General features: G+C 45.6%; 1 protein-coding gene across 5 annotated transcripts in view; it reads left to right on the top strand.

Moving 5' to 3' along the window:
* Positions 1-457: 457 nt before the first annotated feature.
* The window catches only part of CSNK1A1 (casein kinase 1 alpha 1), a 155964-nt gene continuing 137339 nt past the window's right edge, over positions 458-19082 (top strand). For all 5 annotated transcript variants that reach the window (XM_069651401.1, XM_069651400.1, XM_069651399.1 and 2 more), the window contains exons 1-2: positions 458-1049; positions 1272-1378. In XM_069651401.1, coding sequence (XP_069507502.1) covers positions 927-1049; positions 1272-1378 — 230 coding nt within the window. In that variant the 5' untranslated portion in view covers positions 458-926. The remainder of the gene's footprint in view (positions 1050-1271; positions 1379-19082) is intronic.

The following is a 19082-nucleotide window of genomic DNA, read 5'->3' as shown; positions in this document are numbered from 1 at the left end:
GTTGTTCGTGACAGGGCATTGCTAACCCTCTGACCTAGCAACATTGGCGGACTGCTGTTTGTGAGTAATCTGGTCTCACGCTACAATGTGGGCGAGCTGATAAATGATAAGTCCTGGACGAGTTGTATTATTGTTAAATGTTTTGTTTATATCACCACAAGTAATTAGGCGTTTTTCACAGTGTTGAAAAACCTTTGTCATTGGCCTGCGTTCATATCGCAGAATACTACATGTTCCTGATTACACGCTTTTGAAAATGTTGTTTCTACTGTTCAATAAAAACATCCACATTAACGGATTCGCAGACCACAAGTTGAACCTGTTGGTTACTGGTAATCGATGTCAAGATGAGTTGGAAATTAAAATGTTAACGAATCGATGACGCTGCGCCTGACTTCAACATGGCCAACAGCTATGACGTAACACAGTACGTGTACACACCTCCTAGTATTATGGGACGTTACGTGTGTGGGCGCGGGGAAGTCGGCTGCACAGGCGCGCGCACGCGAACCCGAGGCCCCACCCCACCACTCCGCCTTGTTGTCTAGGGGAGGAATTGGGCGGGGCCCGGAGCGGGTGCGCGCGCCTCCTGTCTTTCCCATAGTGCTGAGCGCTACAGGGGAAGTTCCAGTCAGGGCGGAGGGAGGCATTTTGTGTCGCCACCGAACAGGAGGGAGCTAGAAACAAGATGGCGGCGGCTGCGGTGTGAAGGGGCGCCGCGCAGGGCCGAGGCAGAGCAAGAAGGCCCGGCTTCTCTGGGGGCGACCAGGACAGAGGGCACGGTGTGACTCACACGGTCCTGTGAGGGCCCCGCAGCGCCCCGGGCACGGGGAGGCCTATTTGTTTTCTCCGGGGGTCCCTGATGCCCCCGGACCCCCTCTGACGCAGACTCCGCTCTATTTAAAGGACTGTTTATCGCCCTCACAATGGCAAGCAGCAGCGGCTCCAAGGCCGAGTTCATAGTCGGTGGAAAGTACAAGTTGGTGCGGAAAATCGGCTCGGGCTCCTTCGGGGATATCTACCTAGCCATCAATATAACCAACGGCGAGGTGAGATTCACAAACCTAATGCTATCACCTCCACCAGCCCTTTACTTCCCGTCAAGCTGATTCCCTTAAGGGCTTGGAGAGTTGTGGCAGAGTTAATTTTGAACCCTACTGAGGCAAATGACTCTGCCCCTACCCTCCCGACCTTTTTAAGAGGCATACGCCTGCTGGAAAGTTGGGAGGCTTTAGGCCACTCGCTGACCCTGGCCTGTCTCTCTATTGCAGGAGGTTGCAGTAAAGCTCGAGTCGCAGAAAGCCCGGCATCCGCAGCTGCTGTACGAGAGCAAATTATACAAGATCCTGCAGGGGGGAGTTGGGATCCCCCATATCCGGTAAGAGAAACATCATTTCTATATGGATAATTGTGTGTACAGACTCGTAACCTTTGATTGAGCCCTTGTTGATTGACGTGACCTTGCTATACAAGCAAATATTCACGCCGTAATGTGTGGATCTCCCCATAATATCACTATTCACACAGACTATGCAAGACTGGCTTCGTACATGGCATACGTCCGTGGCGATATTTAGGGCGGAGTCGCAGTATTGCACCCCCGCTCCCTTGAAAGGACTATTGCGGCCGGTTCCTGGCCTATTCTTGAAGATCACTCGATCTAACCGAAGTTGCAACATGTACAGTTTGCAGTAATCCGACGTCCTCTTTACCACCTCACGTAGCAATTGTGCGGGTGGATTTCTGGCTTACTTCATATAATGTGCCAGCAGCTGTACGTTATTTATTTTTCGCCTTTGAATAGGTATCACTTGTGATTGGTGGGTGTATCATGTGTCCACACTGCCCTTGGAAATGGCTTGTCTTTGTGGTGTTCTTTCGTTTTTTTTTTTTTGTGCGCTTGCGACATGTCTCCCTCTTCCTGCTTTTCCAGTTCAGAAAATGGCGGCTCAGCACTGCCTACTCCGTATCAACTGCTTCTGTACAGCACTTTGCCAGCTGTACCGATTAGGAGCAGAGTAGAACCTGTGGGGTTTTTAGACCGTACCTTTCTGGGAAGTCCTCTGGTTAAGCAAATGAAGGTCTATATTTAAGTACAGGTGCGCCGTTCCATTGATTGACAGTTGTGTAGGTTGCTGTGGCTTGTGATTAGTTTACACTTCTGTTGCACCTACTGCTCACGGTGGTTGGATAATTTCTGTGCTCACCCCGCCCCAACACCATATGGTGTCGTTTAAATGCGCTTTGTGTTGCGGTGAACAGAAATGCATATGTTGACACCCCCACCCCCCCTTTATGCATTTGTTGTCGGTTGATATGGCACTCGGCAATAAAGATCTGTAAATGAATGCAGCTTTTTTTGGGGAAAGGTCACTACTTAAGTGTGCTCCCAACTATACATTCTACCACTTCTAATACTCTTATTTGGGATTGTGACCACGAATTGACATTTGGATATTAATTTGTGCATAAAACTATGCTTATTCGGGTTTTTTGAAATTGGCAGCAAATGAAGTTCATCGCACGTCGTCGCTCCGCCCTCTAATTGTAACTAGCGCCTTGGTGTAAGGCGCTATATAAATCAAGCTCATATCGCGGCGTCCTTGGGACATGATTGAGATGATGCATTGTGTACAAGTCTGGGGGTGAGCGATTGCAGAATTTGGAATAACATTTTAAATTCGTGCATGTTTGAGTATGCTTGGCAGTGTCCCTGTTTATTTCACTTCTCTTTCAAAACCATAGCATGAGTGAGCATGCCCCAGCATACTTGACTTGCCACGCAGGTACTTAAACTAGTCTTTGGAACTCTGGTAACTCGTGCTTGCATTAACATGTTGCAACATACTTGTAGGTTCTGGGCTTTTCCTGCACACACTAAACAAGTGATAAGGTAATCACCCGTCCAACATGGGATCTGCCCATTTGAAGCATACGATTTTAAGGACAGGATTCTCCTTTATGTCCTGCTCATCAAATGTTTTGCCTATTCTTCTATGGAATTCTTCATAGGGGGTTTGATTCGTTAGCCAGCTTAGATATCGGTGTCCCTGCATGTTAAGTAATCACAAAGCTAGAAGAATATTCATGTAGCTACATTTTCATATCCCAATTTCAGTATGCAGTGTCGAAATTAAGCTAAAAGCCAGTTTCTTTCTTCAGCCTTATCCTGTGCCCTTCTACTAATGGGGAACGAGGCGATGAAACTGCGTTTTCGCAGTTCGAATAACTTCCACATATGATGGGAACATATACTTGGGCATTTTGTTGCTCCTTATACTTGTCCATGTGTATAGATGGCACCAACAGTTAGGTTTGTTTGGCGTCAGTTTGCCTGGGGAGGCAAAAGTTACTCTTGGTAGCTGTTGGTGTCAGGCTCTTCTGTACTATAAGTGTGATCTACATGTCTCCCAGCTCCCGACGGGAGTCGATATATTTTGCATATAGTTTTCCAAAATGCTTTTCTTTTGTGCATATGCAGCCCAGAATCCTCAATTTTTTGGTAGGGTTATTTTGAAAGGGTGCAGTAGTTTACCTGGCAGCACATGTTGGTATCCTATTCCCACATTGTGTCTCCCCTACTATGTATAATATATTCACAAAGCCAATGTTTGATAACCTAGACCATCTGGGTGTCACCTACACAAACTATGCTGATGACACCCAGATCCTCATTCCTCTCTCAGGGGGACTATGACCTGGCTTTGGTGAATAAAATATACCGGATCATCCAGGCCTGGATGGCTGCACACACATGCCTAAATGACGATATGACCGAGCTTCTCATACTCTACAACTAACCTCAACAAACACGACCTTCAATATAGATGACGACAAGTAAAAAAAAAAAAGTTAGGCTTTTACCTCGATTCTGCCTTCACACTGAACAAGTGGGCGCCATTGCATCCTCCACAGCTTACACCTGTAAGCTTGTCTGGCATGCAAACCATTCTAAGCTGCACAGAGCTCTCATCTTATCCAACCTGGTTTACTGTAATGCTCTGTACTGGGGGGCAGGCAAATACAGCATCAATAAAATCTAAATCCTGTAAAACGATGCTCTCACAGCGGCTCATGGCATACCCAGGGGAGAATGCATCTTGCACTTGTGGCGACAGATCAGATGTCTCTCCACCAAAGACAAAATTATGCCGAAAACCTGATCTCTCAGGCATACATGTCTCCATCAAGCAGCGCCCATCTGAGAGAATTACTATTAAAAAAACAAAAAAAATTACACGCCCAACGCAGACAATCGATTCCGACTGTCTGGTTGTTCCCAGATTCAAGCTTAAAAAAAGCAGGAGGAAGCAGCTTTCCCTGTATTGGCAGCAAAGGCTTGGAACACCCTACCTCCTTTTGAGAGCCAACCAACCTTTCTTCATGTTCAGACGCAACACCGTAAATAAATGGTTAGCTGTCGGTCCTGTACACATGATGATATTGGACGTATCTGACATGTCTTGCCAAGTAATGCCTTCTGACCACCGAGTAATCCCTCTGCCCGGAATCCTTTGAATAGATCTCCTTACCCCTGTTTCTCTGTATAACAGTATCTTTACTGTGTATATTGTATTTACTGTATAAAATCTAAAAGTATTCTTGTAACCTTTTGTGTGAAAAGTGCCCAGACACCTCTGGGTTTGGTGCGCCAAATAAACATTGCATACTTGACGTGAACATTAGAAATAAACCCTACTTCGTAAAAAAAAAAAAATTTACATGTCTTCCACCTCATTCTGGTTTCAGAACTGCAATGCAGGGGCGAAAATATTTTAAATTTTGTTTTAATTTTTTTTTTTTTTTGGCCACCTCACCTGCCCACATGACTCTCATAGGTGAGATAGGTGTACAATGGGTACAGCTAGTGTTATGGTGATTCAAATTCTTGGACAAGGTCATTTTTTGGCATTGTAGTTGGTTTCTTGTATTTGCTTCCATCTTTGTGTACATCCATCAGGTGCAGGGTTTGCAATTCAAGGAGCTGGAGCTAAACTCTGTACCAGTGTCCGTCATCGCCCAGTAGGAGAGTACAAAGCAAAGTAACTTTCTCATGCAGTGCTTGTTATAACTTTGTCTCTTATGTATGTTCCATTATATTTACGTGTGTGTATATCGCTGAGCGAACTCCTGCTGGGGATCTACTAATCTTTATGGATTCGGCGAGTGTTGTATGGTTCTCGTCTGCCAATATTATTGTCAGCACTGTGTGGCTCTGTGCACAAAGGGGCAAGTGCAGATTAATGGTCCGCGAATTGCTGTACTATCTATATGGGTTCTGCTGTGTTTGAGTGAGGGAATGTTTGCTGGGAGGTGCCAGCCATTGGACTGCTAGGAATTGGGTAGTAGGGCAGGGTGGCAAATTTCAACTTGTATAGTTGAGTAACGCACATAACAATACAATCCAGCTTACTTGACTACTATGATGCGCAAAGTCCACCAATACAAACCACGGCTTCCCCGCACTATGGCCACTGCAAAGCAATCATCAGTGTTGCAAAACAGCTGCCATCTTGGGAGAAAGCTAAACGGGCAACAATAAACACCACAGAGCTACTTGCAGTATGGTGTGTGCATACGGGCAACACTAGATGTAATACTACTCGTATTGTGTGATTTTGTCAAACCTACTTTGCATGATGAACACACTGAATAAAATATAACAGTGCATCTTATGCCCACAGTAAATCTTGTTGGTACCTACAATGCAAGATTGTTTTAAAGATTAGTCTGTTCCAGCTGTAGTAGTAGTCCTACCATAGATGTCTACTGACCACGTTATTTAAATCTCATGGCCCATTTCATTGTAGTGATTCACAGAGGGCGCAGATTGTTCTTTATGGAGCTCTGTTCCCAGATCCAGCTTTCACCTTCCCTGTTGTCATGCCAATATACAGTTCACCATAGGGACAAATGATCACGTGTACTGGGTCGAAATGAAGGTCAGTTAAGCGTGAGCTACAAGAAGCTCCTGGGTATGTTAAGTGAGCAGGTGCTACTAATGGGGGGAACCAAGAGCGAGTACATGGCGCTCTGCAAATTTACCTCCCACACTCACTTGACATTTGGCTTATTTTTTTTATCCCCCTCCCCCCTAGTCACAAATGTGTCCTAGTTAGAATTTAGATATTGTCCCAAATGCATTCTCACACTTTTTTGCATCAGTTGCCCTGGGGAGGCAAGCGTAGCTGGTGGTGCTAAGCATGCTCTTGCAGTCTACAAGAAGGAGCTAAATAGTGCCCCGCTCCCCTTGATTTCGAACCCTGATACCACCTTTCCTGTATTACAATTTGAAAGCTGTTTTGCCACAATTCCATTAGTTATAGTACTTGGTCTGTGACCATCCATTACAACCGCCTACATGGAAGGCAGCCATGGTAACCAGCAAATATCGCAACGTTTTTTTCCCGGGGTTATCATTGTTTTGTGATCATCCTTTTCCACATATATTTGCAACAGTATTCTTCGAGAGTTGACCTCAGTGCAACTCCTGGAGAGTGCAATAAATTGCACATTTGGTAGATTGTCGTCAACGTGAATGAACGCTGGTGAATGAAAGCCATTCTGATTAGTGTCTAGCTGTATGTATGTTTTATCCGTGTGGTTACTTTCAAAACTTGATGCAAGTGTGTATTCTGATATCCCAAAAAGTAAGCATAAGAACCAATTTCATCAGTGGTTTTGAAAGCTGATTTTTATTCAGCCATGTCATGAATTAATCTGTAGAATTTGACCCCTTCCAGATGGCATTGTCAATGTAGTGTAGTGTTTCCACATGAGAAAATTGACAACAGCACATACATTTCCTCAATCCTCTACTAATTGGCCACACCTGGGGTCAAAGCGGATCCCATTGCAGTCCCCTTGATTTGTAAAATTTTCTTGTCAACTTAAAAATCAGCCATGTGTATATACTGCTGATAAGCTCCAGGGTTGGGAGTTGTGGGCAGCTGGGAGCTATTTAGAGAATGCTATTTGCCTAGAAGAGCCCTAGTTCGCTTGATACCAACATCCACCAGAGGCTACTTTAGGCTTTCCAAAGCCCACTGATGCAGAACAAACCTACCTATGTGACATTCACTTTGTTTTGTTTGGCACAATCTATGGGACAATCTGTGAATGAGCATTAGGATACATGTGTTCTACATTTCGTCCATTACTTATGTCCCCATACGCTTTGTTTGTATTTTATGTGATGGTCGGGTTTACAGAGCGTTATTGTGTTATTGCTCCTTGTTCCGGATGGTACTTCCTGCTCGCAGGTTAATGCATCAACACAGGCAGTGCTTTTTACCCTCCCTGGCTAATTTAAATCTGATCACTGAACTCGCATGTTTCAAAATCCAGTTTTGAATGTTGCTGTCTAATTCTATGGCTTCAACTTGTGGAATAGAGGTATGTGATTCTTAAGCGCTTTGACTCTAGGGAGTGTGCCCATGAGTGTTAATATGAAGCAAAAACGTGTTTTTCTTTAATATACCAAGGAACGTATTTACATCTTTTTGCTGTTCCTAATATCAGGGATCTTATCCTCACCGACATGAGTTCTGTTCATTATATTCGGCTAGTAGGTTGCACCTTTATTTTTGCCCCCTATGCTTGGGGATATGAATGTTGTGCAGTGTGGTAGACCATGTGGGTTATATGGTGGGTGGGGGTGCTAGACCCTGAGTGAACAATTCTAAATGTGGGCGTTTCAAGTAGTGACAGTGTAGTTTTTCAATATGTCTAGATGATTGCAAATGTGGTCATTTTTAAAACCAGCCAAAACGAAGGGCATTATTACCCAGCCCATAAAATCATGCAATTTATCCAGTTAGTATTTGACAATTTTGTTTTTAGTATTTTTCTAAAAATGGTGTTGAGTGGTACACTTATTTTAAGGAAGGGCATTCTTTGGATTTTGTCTTAGTGGTGTATTTTTGTGGGGCACCTATTATAAAGCCGTTCCAAAACCTTTTCAACTGTTAAATTTCTTTCAAACTTCAATAACATATGACTTTGTCATTGTGAGCTGAGTTCCATAATACAAATTAACATTTTCCAATTTCAAGCTATTGTTTGTCAACAAATGTGAATATTTGTTCTAGTTTGGTCTTTATCAAGGCTGCAAAACAGCAATTTCACTACAAATCAACATTGGGTAGGCAGAATCACAATAATGGTAGAAAAGATATTGCTAATGTTAACGAGAGGGAGTCGCATAGTGTTTGCGTGGGGTGGGAGATGATCTCGTGGAGTTCTTTGCTATTACTCACAGAGGGAGGCAGGGCTAAAATATATTCGCTGTGTACAGCCGGCGTCAGACTTGGGCAGAGAGCAAGCAGGCAGCCAGCAACACATGCATTTAGAAAGATTGGGTGCTCTTTGCCCACCAAGGTATTTCTTACTCTCCCCAATCTAATTCCAACTTGCAAAGTGGGAGTGGACATTTTGCAGCCTGGTCAGCTTTATACATTCCAATTGGTGCTACAAGCTGGACATTGCAAGCAATTACCTGGCATATATGCCAGTCCATCAAATGCATCTTGCACATTATATATTTTTTTGGTTCTTGTGCAACCACCACTTGCTGCCTCATGTCTGCTTTATAGGCCCTGATGTGTCTTGGTATCATGGGCTTTGGTGCTTCTTTGCCTGTATGGTGTGGGATTGTTGGCAATCATGTTTTGTGCTTGGTTTTTAATGTAGGGCTGTGGGTGAGTGAAGACCGTATCCCTGAGGTTTAGTATTTTTGTATTCTGATTTTTCGGAGTCTCAGTCCAGAGGATGTGGCCTTACCTGCAGCATAATAGCTTGTGGGAACTTCCTGAAGTAGGCTATTTTAATTGCCGCGAACACTGCTCCAGATAGGAGTTGGAGGTGGGAGTATTTTCATCACTATTTTTATTAAGTTGGGATTAAATTCTGGAGTACAAATGTAAGTCCAATTTCCAAAGGGAGTGTTTTTATAAGCAGATGTTTTAGCTGGAAAACAGGTTTTTGTAATTTTCTTTTCACCTAGTTATTCATGTACAATAAAATGCAACTTCCGATCAGGCAGTAATCTTTTTACTCCGATGTCCCGTCCCCTTTCCTCCATACTTTTGGGACATTCCGTTCTTCTGGGCTGGAACAGAGCACTTTTGTCAAAGCATTAAAAACAAAATTGTCCTTGTATTTTTACGCAGGGCCACAGCACGTGACCGTGACTCCGCCCCACACATCACCCTTCAGTCGGGGCCAGACGCACTAGCATCCAGGAATTTTTTCCTTTATTCCCTTTGGCCTTCCTCCCTGCTCCACTGTCATCTTGTCCTCTGTCTATGCCGTAGCATCTGGGATTCGTGCCCTGTTCATCCTGCAAATGCTGTTTCACGAGGGCAGATCCCCACTCTTTGCCTGGAGTGTCTAGGGCCGGAACACAGTTGGGACTATTGTTTTATTGCGACTCCCATTCCCTCTGGGCACTCCAGCACTGTCTTGTCCGGTGGGAGGTGGTGTTTCAACTTGTTCCTCTGCCACATTTGCAGCTGTTTGAGAAAAATAAATGCCTAGTGAGTTCTTTGTTTTTAGGGTACCCCGACCAGGGGGGCTCATTCCTGTTGTCTTCCAGGACCAGTAGGGGCTCAAGTAGCTCTTCTGGGGATATCCCTGAGGTGTCCCACAAGGGGCCTAAGGGGTGCACCGGAGCTTTCTCCAAGGGTCCCCGCAGTGGGCCTGTCAAAACCAGACCTTCTGTGGTTCCCTGTTTGGGGGCTAAAGTTGAGCCCAGTTCTTCTGTGGCTCTGGGTAACAGGGTTCGCCATGGGGTCTCTGCTTCTGGAGCTTTCCACAGAGTCTTGACTAGAGGCCTCTCTTGAGGGAACTAAATGTACAGGGTTCTATCCTGGGGTTCCCGTTCTTGGGGCTAAATCCAATACCGGCAGAATTGATGGATCATCTTCCAGGGTTCTGGCAGTGAGGTATATTCCTTAACCTTCCCATGCTCAAGGGCGTGGTGGTACCACTTTTGTCAGTGACAAGAAGGCGGTCGCGCACCACAGGCCTTACCGGCTCGGCTGAGGTTCCTCCACTGGGGGCTAATTCTAAGGTGTCCAGTGAACACCCTAGATCTGCCAGTACCAGCTCTGCCAAGGTTACTTGTCTTAAGGCTAAGATGTCACAAGGCCACTCCCCTGGGGAGACCATTGCCTCACTTTCTCCTGTGACGCAGTTCACCTTGGGTGTCGACAAAATGGCGCCCCAACCTCCTGAACACTGTGGCCATTTTGACTACCTATCAATGTTTGCTATGGCTAGTGCTGGGGGGGGGGGCTTCTTTTGGAGCAGAGCAGCCTTTCCCACGCCACGTGGAAAACAAGAACCCATTCCGCCCTTCAATCGATTGCCGTGCTCGGGCACCACTGCTCTGATCTTTGGCCCCAATTGGGGTAGGTCCTTGGTGCCCCTTCCGAGCGGCCTCTGCCAACTCCAGCACCTAGACCTTCATCTGAGGATGACATTTTTGGGAAATTTCAGACGCTCATTCATTCTGATTCCATGAAGGTGTACTTTCAGGCTCTATTTAGGGAAATCGATCCTAAACCTCCCGCACAACTTCCTGCTGCGGCAGATCCTATGCAGGCCCTTGTGATGCCGCTGCCTCCTCCACCCCTGCCTCGTCTTTCCAAGATAGAAAAGACGTTGGGTGCTCTGGCAGACAATACTTAAGGACCCGAGGTGCCACGTGTAGTGGATCATCTTCTTCTCCCACTTCACAGGATGAGGACCAGGACAGGGATGAGCCGCTGTGCTCCGTCGGAGCATTCCATGACCGGGTACTGGACATGCTTGACATTTCAGCCCCTGCTCCGCAGGAAGGGGTGCTTTCTGGAGCCTTTGCTCTATCGCCTTGGGTGCACCGGCCTGTTCCTCCAGAAGTACGTCTTGGCTGAGGCAGCATCTCTACAAGAGGATTGAAAAGCTTCATACCTTGGACATCTTTTTTTCAGCTTGTCCGCTACTATTTTCAACAGTGGTGGCAGCAGCAATCATCAGTCCAAGCTGGCCTCTACATCCTGCACGGCAGTGGACCACATCCTCTCCAAGGAGGACAAACTTCTTCATGCCATTGGCAAGAGTCTTTTTCCAATTTGACGCTTTAACTTTGTCAGGCTAAGACCAAGCTTATCCTGGTGGCGGCCAATGTCGAGCTGTGGGGGGAGCTAGCCGATTTCCAGGAATGTATTCCTGCGGGTAGGCTTAAGGACTTAAAGGCCGGTTTGATCTGTTGGTGGCCGTGGCACATCACGTAGATGCCTCCACTCAAGGTCTTATGGTTGGTTGACATCTCACGCCAAGCGTGGCTCTAAGCTGCGACTTCTCAAGGTGCCGGCTCTTCTTTTTGATGGCGAGGAGTTCCATTCCTGTACAAATGAGGAACACGCAAAGACTAAGGCGAGTACTCAAATTGCCTTGGTCCTGGCAAAATCTCCAGCTAAGGCTTCTTAAACACAGAGGTCAGGGTCCCAAACTCAGTCCTTCTCTGGTTTCAGGGGTTTTCAGGATGGCCATGTGCGCCGAAGTAAGGCTCCAGCTGGCAGGCCCGCTTTAAGCACCTGCGGCTGGGTGGCCTGGCTTTCTCTAGGCCATCATCCTCCACCAGGGACATATAGTCTTCCTGCTGACAAACGATCCAAATTATATTTTTTGTTGGTTGCACAAAACTTTGGTGGGACGACTGGGGCGTGGCCGACCATCATCGGAGATGGATGGGTTTTTGTCAATTGGATGGGCTTCCGCTTGCCCCTCCTCCACCCACTCTTCCAGCAAACTGGGTCGCCCTCCCTCAGAGCCGAGGTACAGAAACTTCTAGACCTCAAAGCAGTGGAGCCTGTTCTCTCTCCGCGTGGTGATCTCCAGGAAGCATACATGCACAAAAAAATGTCTGCGGTTCTCCAGGGGAGTGGAACACTTAGTTTTTGTGTACTCCCTTTTGGTCTCCGCTCGGTGCCGCGTGTCTTTACGAAGATGTCGGTCATCGCAGCTTTGTGCAGGGGGTTCATGTATGTCCATACTTGGACGATTGGACAACAGACGGCTTTGACCAATCTTCAGTCTCTCCTTCAGCTTCTCTTACATCTTGGGCTGTCGGTGAATCTGTGGAAACGGTATCTCAAGACCTAATCTTCCTAGGTTTCCGTTGGAACAGTCGATACCAAGGTGTTCCTAACGGCGAACAGGATAGCAGACCTATCGACCATGTGTTGGCTCTTCCTCCCGTCATCGCAAGTGACGTCCTGGTGGTTCCAAAGACTTTGGGTCTCATGCATGCTAGCTCTACCTCTTGCACGTCAGAAGATGAGGCACACTCAGCTAGCTCTCCGCAGCTGCTGGTGTTTGGCATCGGATCCGGATTCCAAGCTAATTACAGTTCCATCCTGCATGACAGCAGATCTACAATGGTGGTCCTCGACCAACAACCTTTGACTGGGGGCCTCCTTGCAGGAGCCCTGCTCACAAGTGAGTTACTACAGACTCCTCCCTTCTGGGGTGGGCAGCGACGCTGCGTCACCTTGATTTATGGATGCCTCAGGACAGGCAGTTTCATATCAATTACCTAGAACTTCTGGCTGTGTTCCTGGTGCTCAAAGCTATTCAACTGTCGATCACCAACAGGGTAGTCTGTATTCGCGCTGACAATTCTGTGGCGATTGTTATACATCTAGCATGGTGGCACCAAGTCATACAAATTGGGGACTGGGCTATCCAGCACAAGATCTGGCTCCAGGCTGTAGACCGCCCTCACCCCTCACTCCCCCCCTCCCCCCCAAAAACCCCACCATCGGTCAGCTTGACGGCCTGGTGCTTGAGTTCAGATCTTTATTTAAATTTGTATAGCGCGCAAGCAGCCCAGGGGCATTGAGGCGCTGTTACTTGCATGAGCTTAGTTACAGGCATGGTATCAGTAAATGGCATATTACAGATAGGTACAAGCATGGTTATCATTACAGCTTATGTGGTTGGTCAATACAACTTAAGCAGTGGGTCCTATGGTTGGTATTCATGCTGCTGCGAGGGACCTTATGAGAAGAGGGTGGTTTAGCGCAGTTCGATCTGTCCGACAATATGCGCGTTATCCAAGCGCCATGGAAGCCTTCTACGAGGGCCCACTATAGGAGAAAGGGGCTGTTTTTGCTTAGCTAAACAGCTCAATCACAGGCATGCTACGGTCAACACCGCCCCATTCTTTGTGTCTCGCCTTCTCGCTTCTGGTATTCATGTTGAGTTTTGCAGGACTCGTCCGCTATTGCGGCCTACCTGTCCACGGACAGCTGTTCCTTATCTCCTTACCAGTCTTCTTCCCGAACCTGGCATCTGATGCAGAGTTCTACGCAATTCGGACCTCCGGCGAGCCCTGAAGTTTTACCTCGATAGAACGAGTGAACTCACAAGCTCCTCAACTGTTACGTTCAGTTTCCCTGAAGGGAAACCAGCTTTAAAAGCATCCATTTTCCACTATATTGATTCGTGTATTTCAGAAGCCTATAAGATCCAAGGCCTCAACCACCAAAGGGCATCCATGCACATCTAGTCCGTGGCAAAGCGGCTGCTGTTGCCTTCCAAAAGTGTTCCTTGGGAGTAGATCGCCAAGGCAGCTATGTCGGCCTCCCCATCGGCTGTCTGCAAGCATTACTGCTTAGACCTGAGCTCCAGGGCTGATGCCCAATTTGACCAGGCTGTCCTCAAAATTCAGTGAAGGGATTTTCCATCCACCCGTACTACCTTTGGCTGTGCTTGGGAATCTCCCACAAGTATGAAGGAGAGGGGATGTGACGTAGGAGTATAACAAAGTTACTCCACGTAGTGACTATCTTACTCCTAGTCCATAATCCCCTTTCTTCAATACACCCACCTGCCGTCCCCTCTAAAGTATAGTCTATTGTTGCGTAAATGTTCTCGGACCTGGCAATAGAGAAGGATTGAAGGGCGCTGCGCTGAGCTCGGGAGGGCGGGGTCAGAGCCACGTGCTGTGGCCAAGAGTACTGTTTCCCAGACGGAATGTCCCACAAGTATGGAGGAAAGGACTATGGACTAGGAGTAAGATAGTCACTACGGTGAGTAACTTTGTCCTGTGTACTGCATGCACTTAGATGGAACTGTGTTTAAAAGCAGGGGGCAGGCTCCTATGTCGGCTTATTTTTTTATTTTATTTTTTTGGTCGGAGTATTTGCTTACTTTTAGGGAGTACGGGTGGCTATTGTAGGACTGGCTGCAAGCACTCGTGATATAAGATGGATGTTTGGTATTTACAGTGTTTAATTTTCATTTTGGTTTCTTAAAATGTGTTTAGACGTCAAACCTAATTGTCTTTGCATTGTAATAGATGTTTTGGGTAACCCTTTTGATTGTGGGGGTTCCAAATTGTTACTAGTTTGCGTTTCTTTGATTGTAACGTGTAATTGACCTGTAACCCGTTTGTTCAATGCCGTCTTAATACTATTCCAGGGTTCGGAATTGCCAAGAACTGGGAGCTATTTCGCCCCTGGTTACAGCCAAGAGGAGCCTAGTTGACTAAACCAAAAGCTAGCAGGAGCTACTAGTGATTTCCCCCAGGCAAAAGTGGTGCCATGCAAGCATAGTATGTAATAACTGTAGATTTCTGAATGTGTATAAAAGAATAAATGACACCCCCAAAGGACATTATCCAATGGAGAAAGCATTAGTTTCCATCTTACACCCTGGTTGGGTTTGCTGTGCACTAGCTACTGGTCCCCCAGACGTAGCTCCTGCCTAACGGGGAATGCCAGATCCTGGTCAACAAAGCCTATTTTCGACCCCGGCTGTTAATCTTAAATTGGAACACTTCATACAGTGAGGGCTGACCTGTCTTAAGTTGCACTATGGGTATGATCTGTACATTTTCATTATATTTATGCATGTCTGTCTTGTAATAGCCCTTCGGCTGATATTTCATTATTCCAAATGTTTTGAATTTGTGCTAAGGAGGTGGCAGTAAAGAGACAGATACTGTGAGAGAGGGCGGAGCCTCAAAGGAAAGTGGTTATGAGGGACTAGCGTGAAACCGAAGCCAACGAAGGAGCAGGGAAAATAGACTCACATAGTGGGGGTCTGTTACTGGTCTGCACGAATGTACCCAAGTGGGGGGGGGGAGGGGTGAAAATACACCTGGTACAGTGGCGAGTTCGGTTTTTGCAAGAGTGTCTTTGAGGATTCCCATCAGTGTAACAGATGTAATGGTGTTCTTGATGCTGTGAAGCTACTTATATTTTTTTTATCTGTATGCACCCAGGAATCCAATGGTGTGTGCTGGAGTACAATAGGAGTGGTCGTAGTGCAAGATGCTTTTACAAATATTAGATGTGCACATATTATTTGGCGCTTATACTCTTGAGGTTTCTAAGCGTGGACGGGGGGAGGTGGGGGGCAGGGAGGTGGTCGAACCTGTGGTGCTCCGCGGCCTCTTGCTGCCGAGCATATTGCCCTTGAGCTATCCTCCCGGCACGATCCTCTTTCGGGGGGAGGGGGGGGGACAGGCCTCAACTATCCTCCTTGTAGGCCTGTGAGTGAATGCTTGGGTGGGTGTGTAAAGAGGCCCCACAATTGTACTACCCTCCAACCCACACTGTTTGATTTTTGATGTAGAAAGTGTCATTGAGGCGTGAATAACTGCGAGCAGCTTGTCACTTATTTGTACTCTGAATGGAAAGCTAATTTGTTCTGCGGGTTCGTTTGGCACTTGTTTTATCCTTTTATCTTTACTGAACGACTTTGCAGATCCAGGATTTTAGGTTTTGTGCTTGATTATAAAGTGGGTTCGCATTTATGCATGCACCTCTGTGTGACTGGTTGTTGCGTTGTTGAGAAACCGGTTTTGCTTCATACTGTGCTAGAACTTTGCATTATTGAAGCTTAATCATGAGCCAGTGAACTCTGGGGTGGTCTTGTTCTGTTTATTTTCCCGTGTGGATAGGGTACAGATTATTACTTGGGCCTTGTGAAGCATATTCGAAAATTGTGATTTTGTTCCTCATATCGTACAGCGCCCACATTCTGTTTGGTGATGAATATAGTACTCCAGCGTAGCGCAGCACCAGTTTGAATCCCGATCCCTCGCTTAGAAATCACTTGTTGGCATTAAGTGCATTTTACTGCAAAGGGGATCTGTGTTGGGCACAAGGAACTTCATTCCGTTTGTGTATTGAGTTTGCCGATAAAATGCCCTACTTTGGCCTAGGCATTTGCCAAAAATCTCGAATCAAAGCAGAGCAGTTTAATATTGAGTTCATGGAAAGCACTATGGAAGTGTGTGGTGTATATACCCCGCCCTCGACTCGTTGAAATCTGTAAAACCAGCAGTAGTTTCTAAAAGTATAAATTCGTCACGTTCTGAGAGAAATCTTCCAGTGCCAAGCTCTCAATATTTCAGCTCCCTGAGCGAATCCCATACTTTCGGGTTTCATCTAATATATGGAGTACATATTGAACACTTTCTTCAACCCCTGCAACCAAGACAGCCACTATTACCATTTACGGATCAGTTACATTTTTCCACTTGGTGGATGCTTGATCTCAATTTAATAGATAGACTCTGCATACAGTGCCTAATATATGGTCATTCTCGTAGCCCACATACCAATTACTACAAAGTAACCAAATTATTTTTTTGGCGCAAAATACGTTCCAAGGCATGCCATGGCACCGATATACACTGCCTTCACTTTGTAGTTATTCTATTGTGCTTGATTCACATAAATTGTCATTCTGTAGTTAAGAGATCCTCTGAATACTGTGCATAACTTCAGGAAAGTTCAGAATTTAGTTCAGTAGTGAGCATGTTGGCTGCAATGTTAGTTTATGGAGTAAATAAACCGTAATACCCATGTGAGGCGTTAAAAAGAAAAATATCCATTGTTCGACAATTTGAATAGCCCTACATCTATCCCATAAGGAGTAAAGCTAACTGCCTCCACTTCATAAACCACGTAATGTTTTTTTTGTTGTATCTTTATTTCGAAGGTAAAAGCCATCGAAAGAGTAATGTAGTATACAAAATAAAAACATTACAAAAACGTTTGCCCCCTAGTGCCAGTGGCCTTACAATTTGGGCTCCTATTTGGAATCTAATGTTGGCAACTTCTTTAAATGGGTGTTGCAATTCCGGTCAGAGGCTAGTAGAAGACCCTTGGCCCTCATTTTAAATAACTTTGCTAGCTGATTAATTTTGAAACGGCTCAGTTATTCTTCAAAAAAGATAAATTAAACCAAATGGTGTTGCTCTAGCTCAGAGTAATGTCTTCGGTCGTTTCTCCCGTTAATTTTGGAGTCAACAAATACATCTTTGTACTTCAGCCGGGAATATGAATAACGGTTCAACCCAGTAAAGAATCTTTCTTTATTGCAGCCATCTGCTTCTGAAGCAGACATCGGAAGCTAACCTGTTCTGAAAAAGCTAATGGGTGAGATGCTAGTTCTCGTTTTTTCCAGGCTGACCAGAACTTGCAATGATTTAAGCTTAATTAAGTCTATGTAGTAGAGGATAGCACCAATATCCATTTTATATGTAACTGCACCCATCGAAGATGCAAATCAAATTGATGTTTAACGGATTGGGGTAACTGTTGCCACTGGTGTTTGCTGGGGAAACACGTGACCAAGTACAGTGGGTGAGTTTGCCAAGAAGCAAACAGTGGCTTAAATATTAGTATACATTGGCAAGACCTTGATAAGTCTTCATCCAGTTCTCGTTTTGACCTGCTAATAGTGTAGCAAATTGTATGTTCACCAGGAGAGCCAACACTTTGACCAAGATTCACTTATGGTGCTTTAAAATAAAATGTATATTCGTTAAAAAAAAAAAATTATGGACCCGCGCAGTGGGGGCAATTTTGAGTCTATTGCAAATTATCCTCGAACTGGCTTGGGCAGCCTATATTTACTCCAACAAGCAATTGCAATAACTTATTATTGGTTAGTAGTCTCCATGCAGTTAGTACTGTCTGAAGTTCCCCGTAATGCCTGCCTTATTACAATTCTACCAGCAAGTCAGAAAGTTGTCGCAATAGTTTTACAAATCTGGAAAAATGGCATTACAGGTGGCTACTTTGCTCTAACCTTGGTTGAAATGCTTTCCTCAATCTGCTTTGAACATGCTTCCCATGCACACTGGCATTGCTTATGATCTTGCTGCAATGTCCGTTTCCTTTGTATCACAAGATGCTAATTCAAATGGCTAGATTAATTTGCAAGAATGTTTTTCTGTAAATACTGCTTGCAGATCAAATTTCCACCAGGGAGACTAGGTTTGCCCTACACCAATTTTAGGTGGTGAAATGGTGCAAGTTTAGCAGTTTATCATATCACTGTCCCAGATTAGATTATAAATTTTGTTTTCGAATGCACTGTCCTGATACTCAATGTCCTGTCCCCCTTCCTCCATACTCGGGACATTCCATCTCCCTTCAGTTTTGAATTTCATATCTGGACCCAATGGGCCTTTTTCCACGCTTTTCTCCTTTTGCCTGGGCTTCTGTTTTTCCAACCGAGTTAAAAGGGTTTGCTGGTTGTTCCTTGCGTGGGCATCAATACATAGCATCAGCTCCTCTTGTGGTTTACCTACAGTACTTTGGGCTTGTACACCGGTGGGGACACATGTTCTGTTGAAACTCAATTTGCTTTTTATTTTTATTTTCAGTCCAGCAGTCTCACTTTGAGGACTCCATCCTGGGCACCCAGTCTGGTGACCTCTTCGAGTGTCTCCAGTTCTGTGAGGGGTGGTTTTGGTCCCAAGTATTCCTGAGGTACTTGTAACATCCCGAGGTTCTCCCTTGAGTGGGCTGGGTAAGACTTATATCCCTGGGATAATCGTAGAGGGTCCCATGTCTGAACCTAAAATGAACACGACCAGACGGAGGATCCCTGATCACAGGCAAAAGCTACTGGATGGCTCCCAGCAGTTTCCCCAGACAGGGGACTAAGTGTACACTAGGAAGCCTTCTACCAGGGGCCAATATCAAAATAAATGGTGCAGATTTGGCTACTTTGTTTCAAACTTGGCTGCTTCTGGCATTTATATTTGGCGTGCTGGATGTTCCACTCTG

Source organism: Ambystoma mexicanum, chromosome 3p (assembly GCF_040938575.1).
Source record: "Ambystoma mexicanum isolate Mex_15411 chromosome 3p, UKY_AmexF1_1, whole genome shotgun sequence".
Lineage (NCBI taxonomy): Eukaryota > Metazoa > Chordata > Amphibia > Caudata > Ambystomatidae > Ambystoma > Ambystoma mexicanum.
This window is presented reverse-complemented; position numbering and strand designations above follow the sequence as displayed.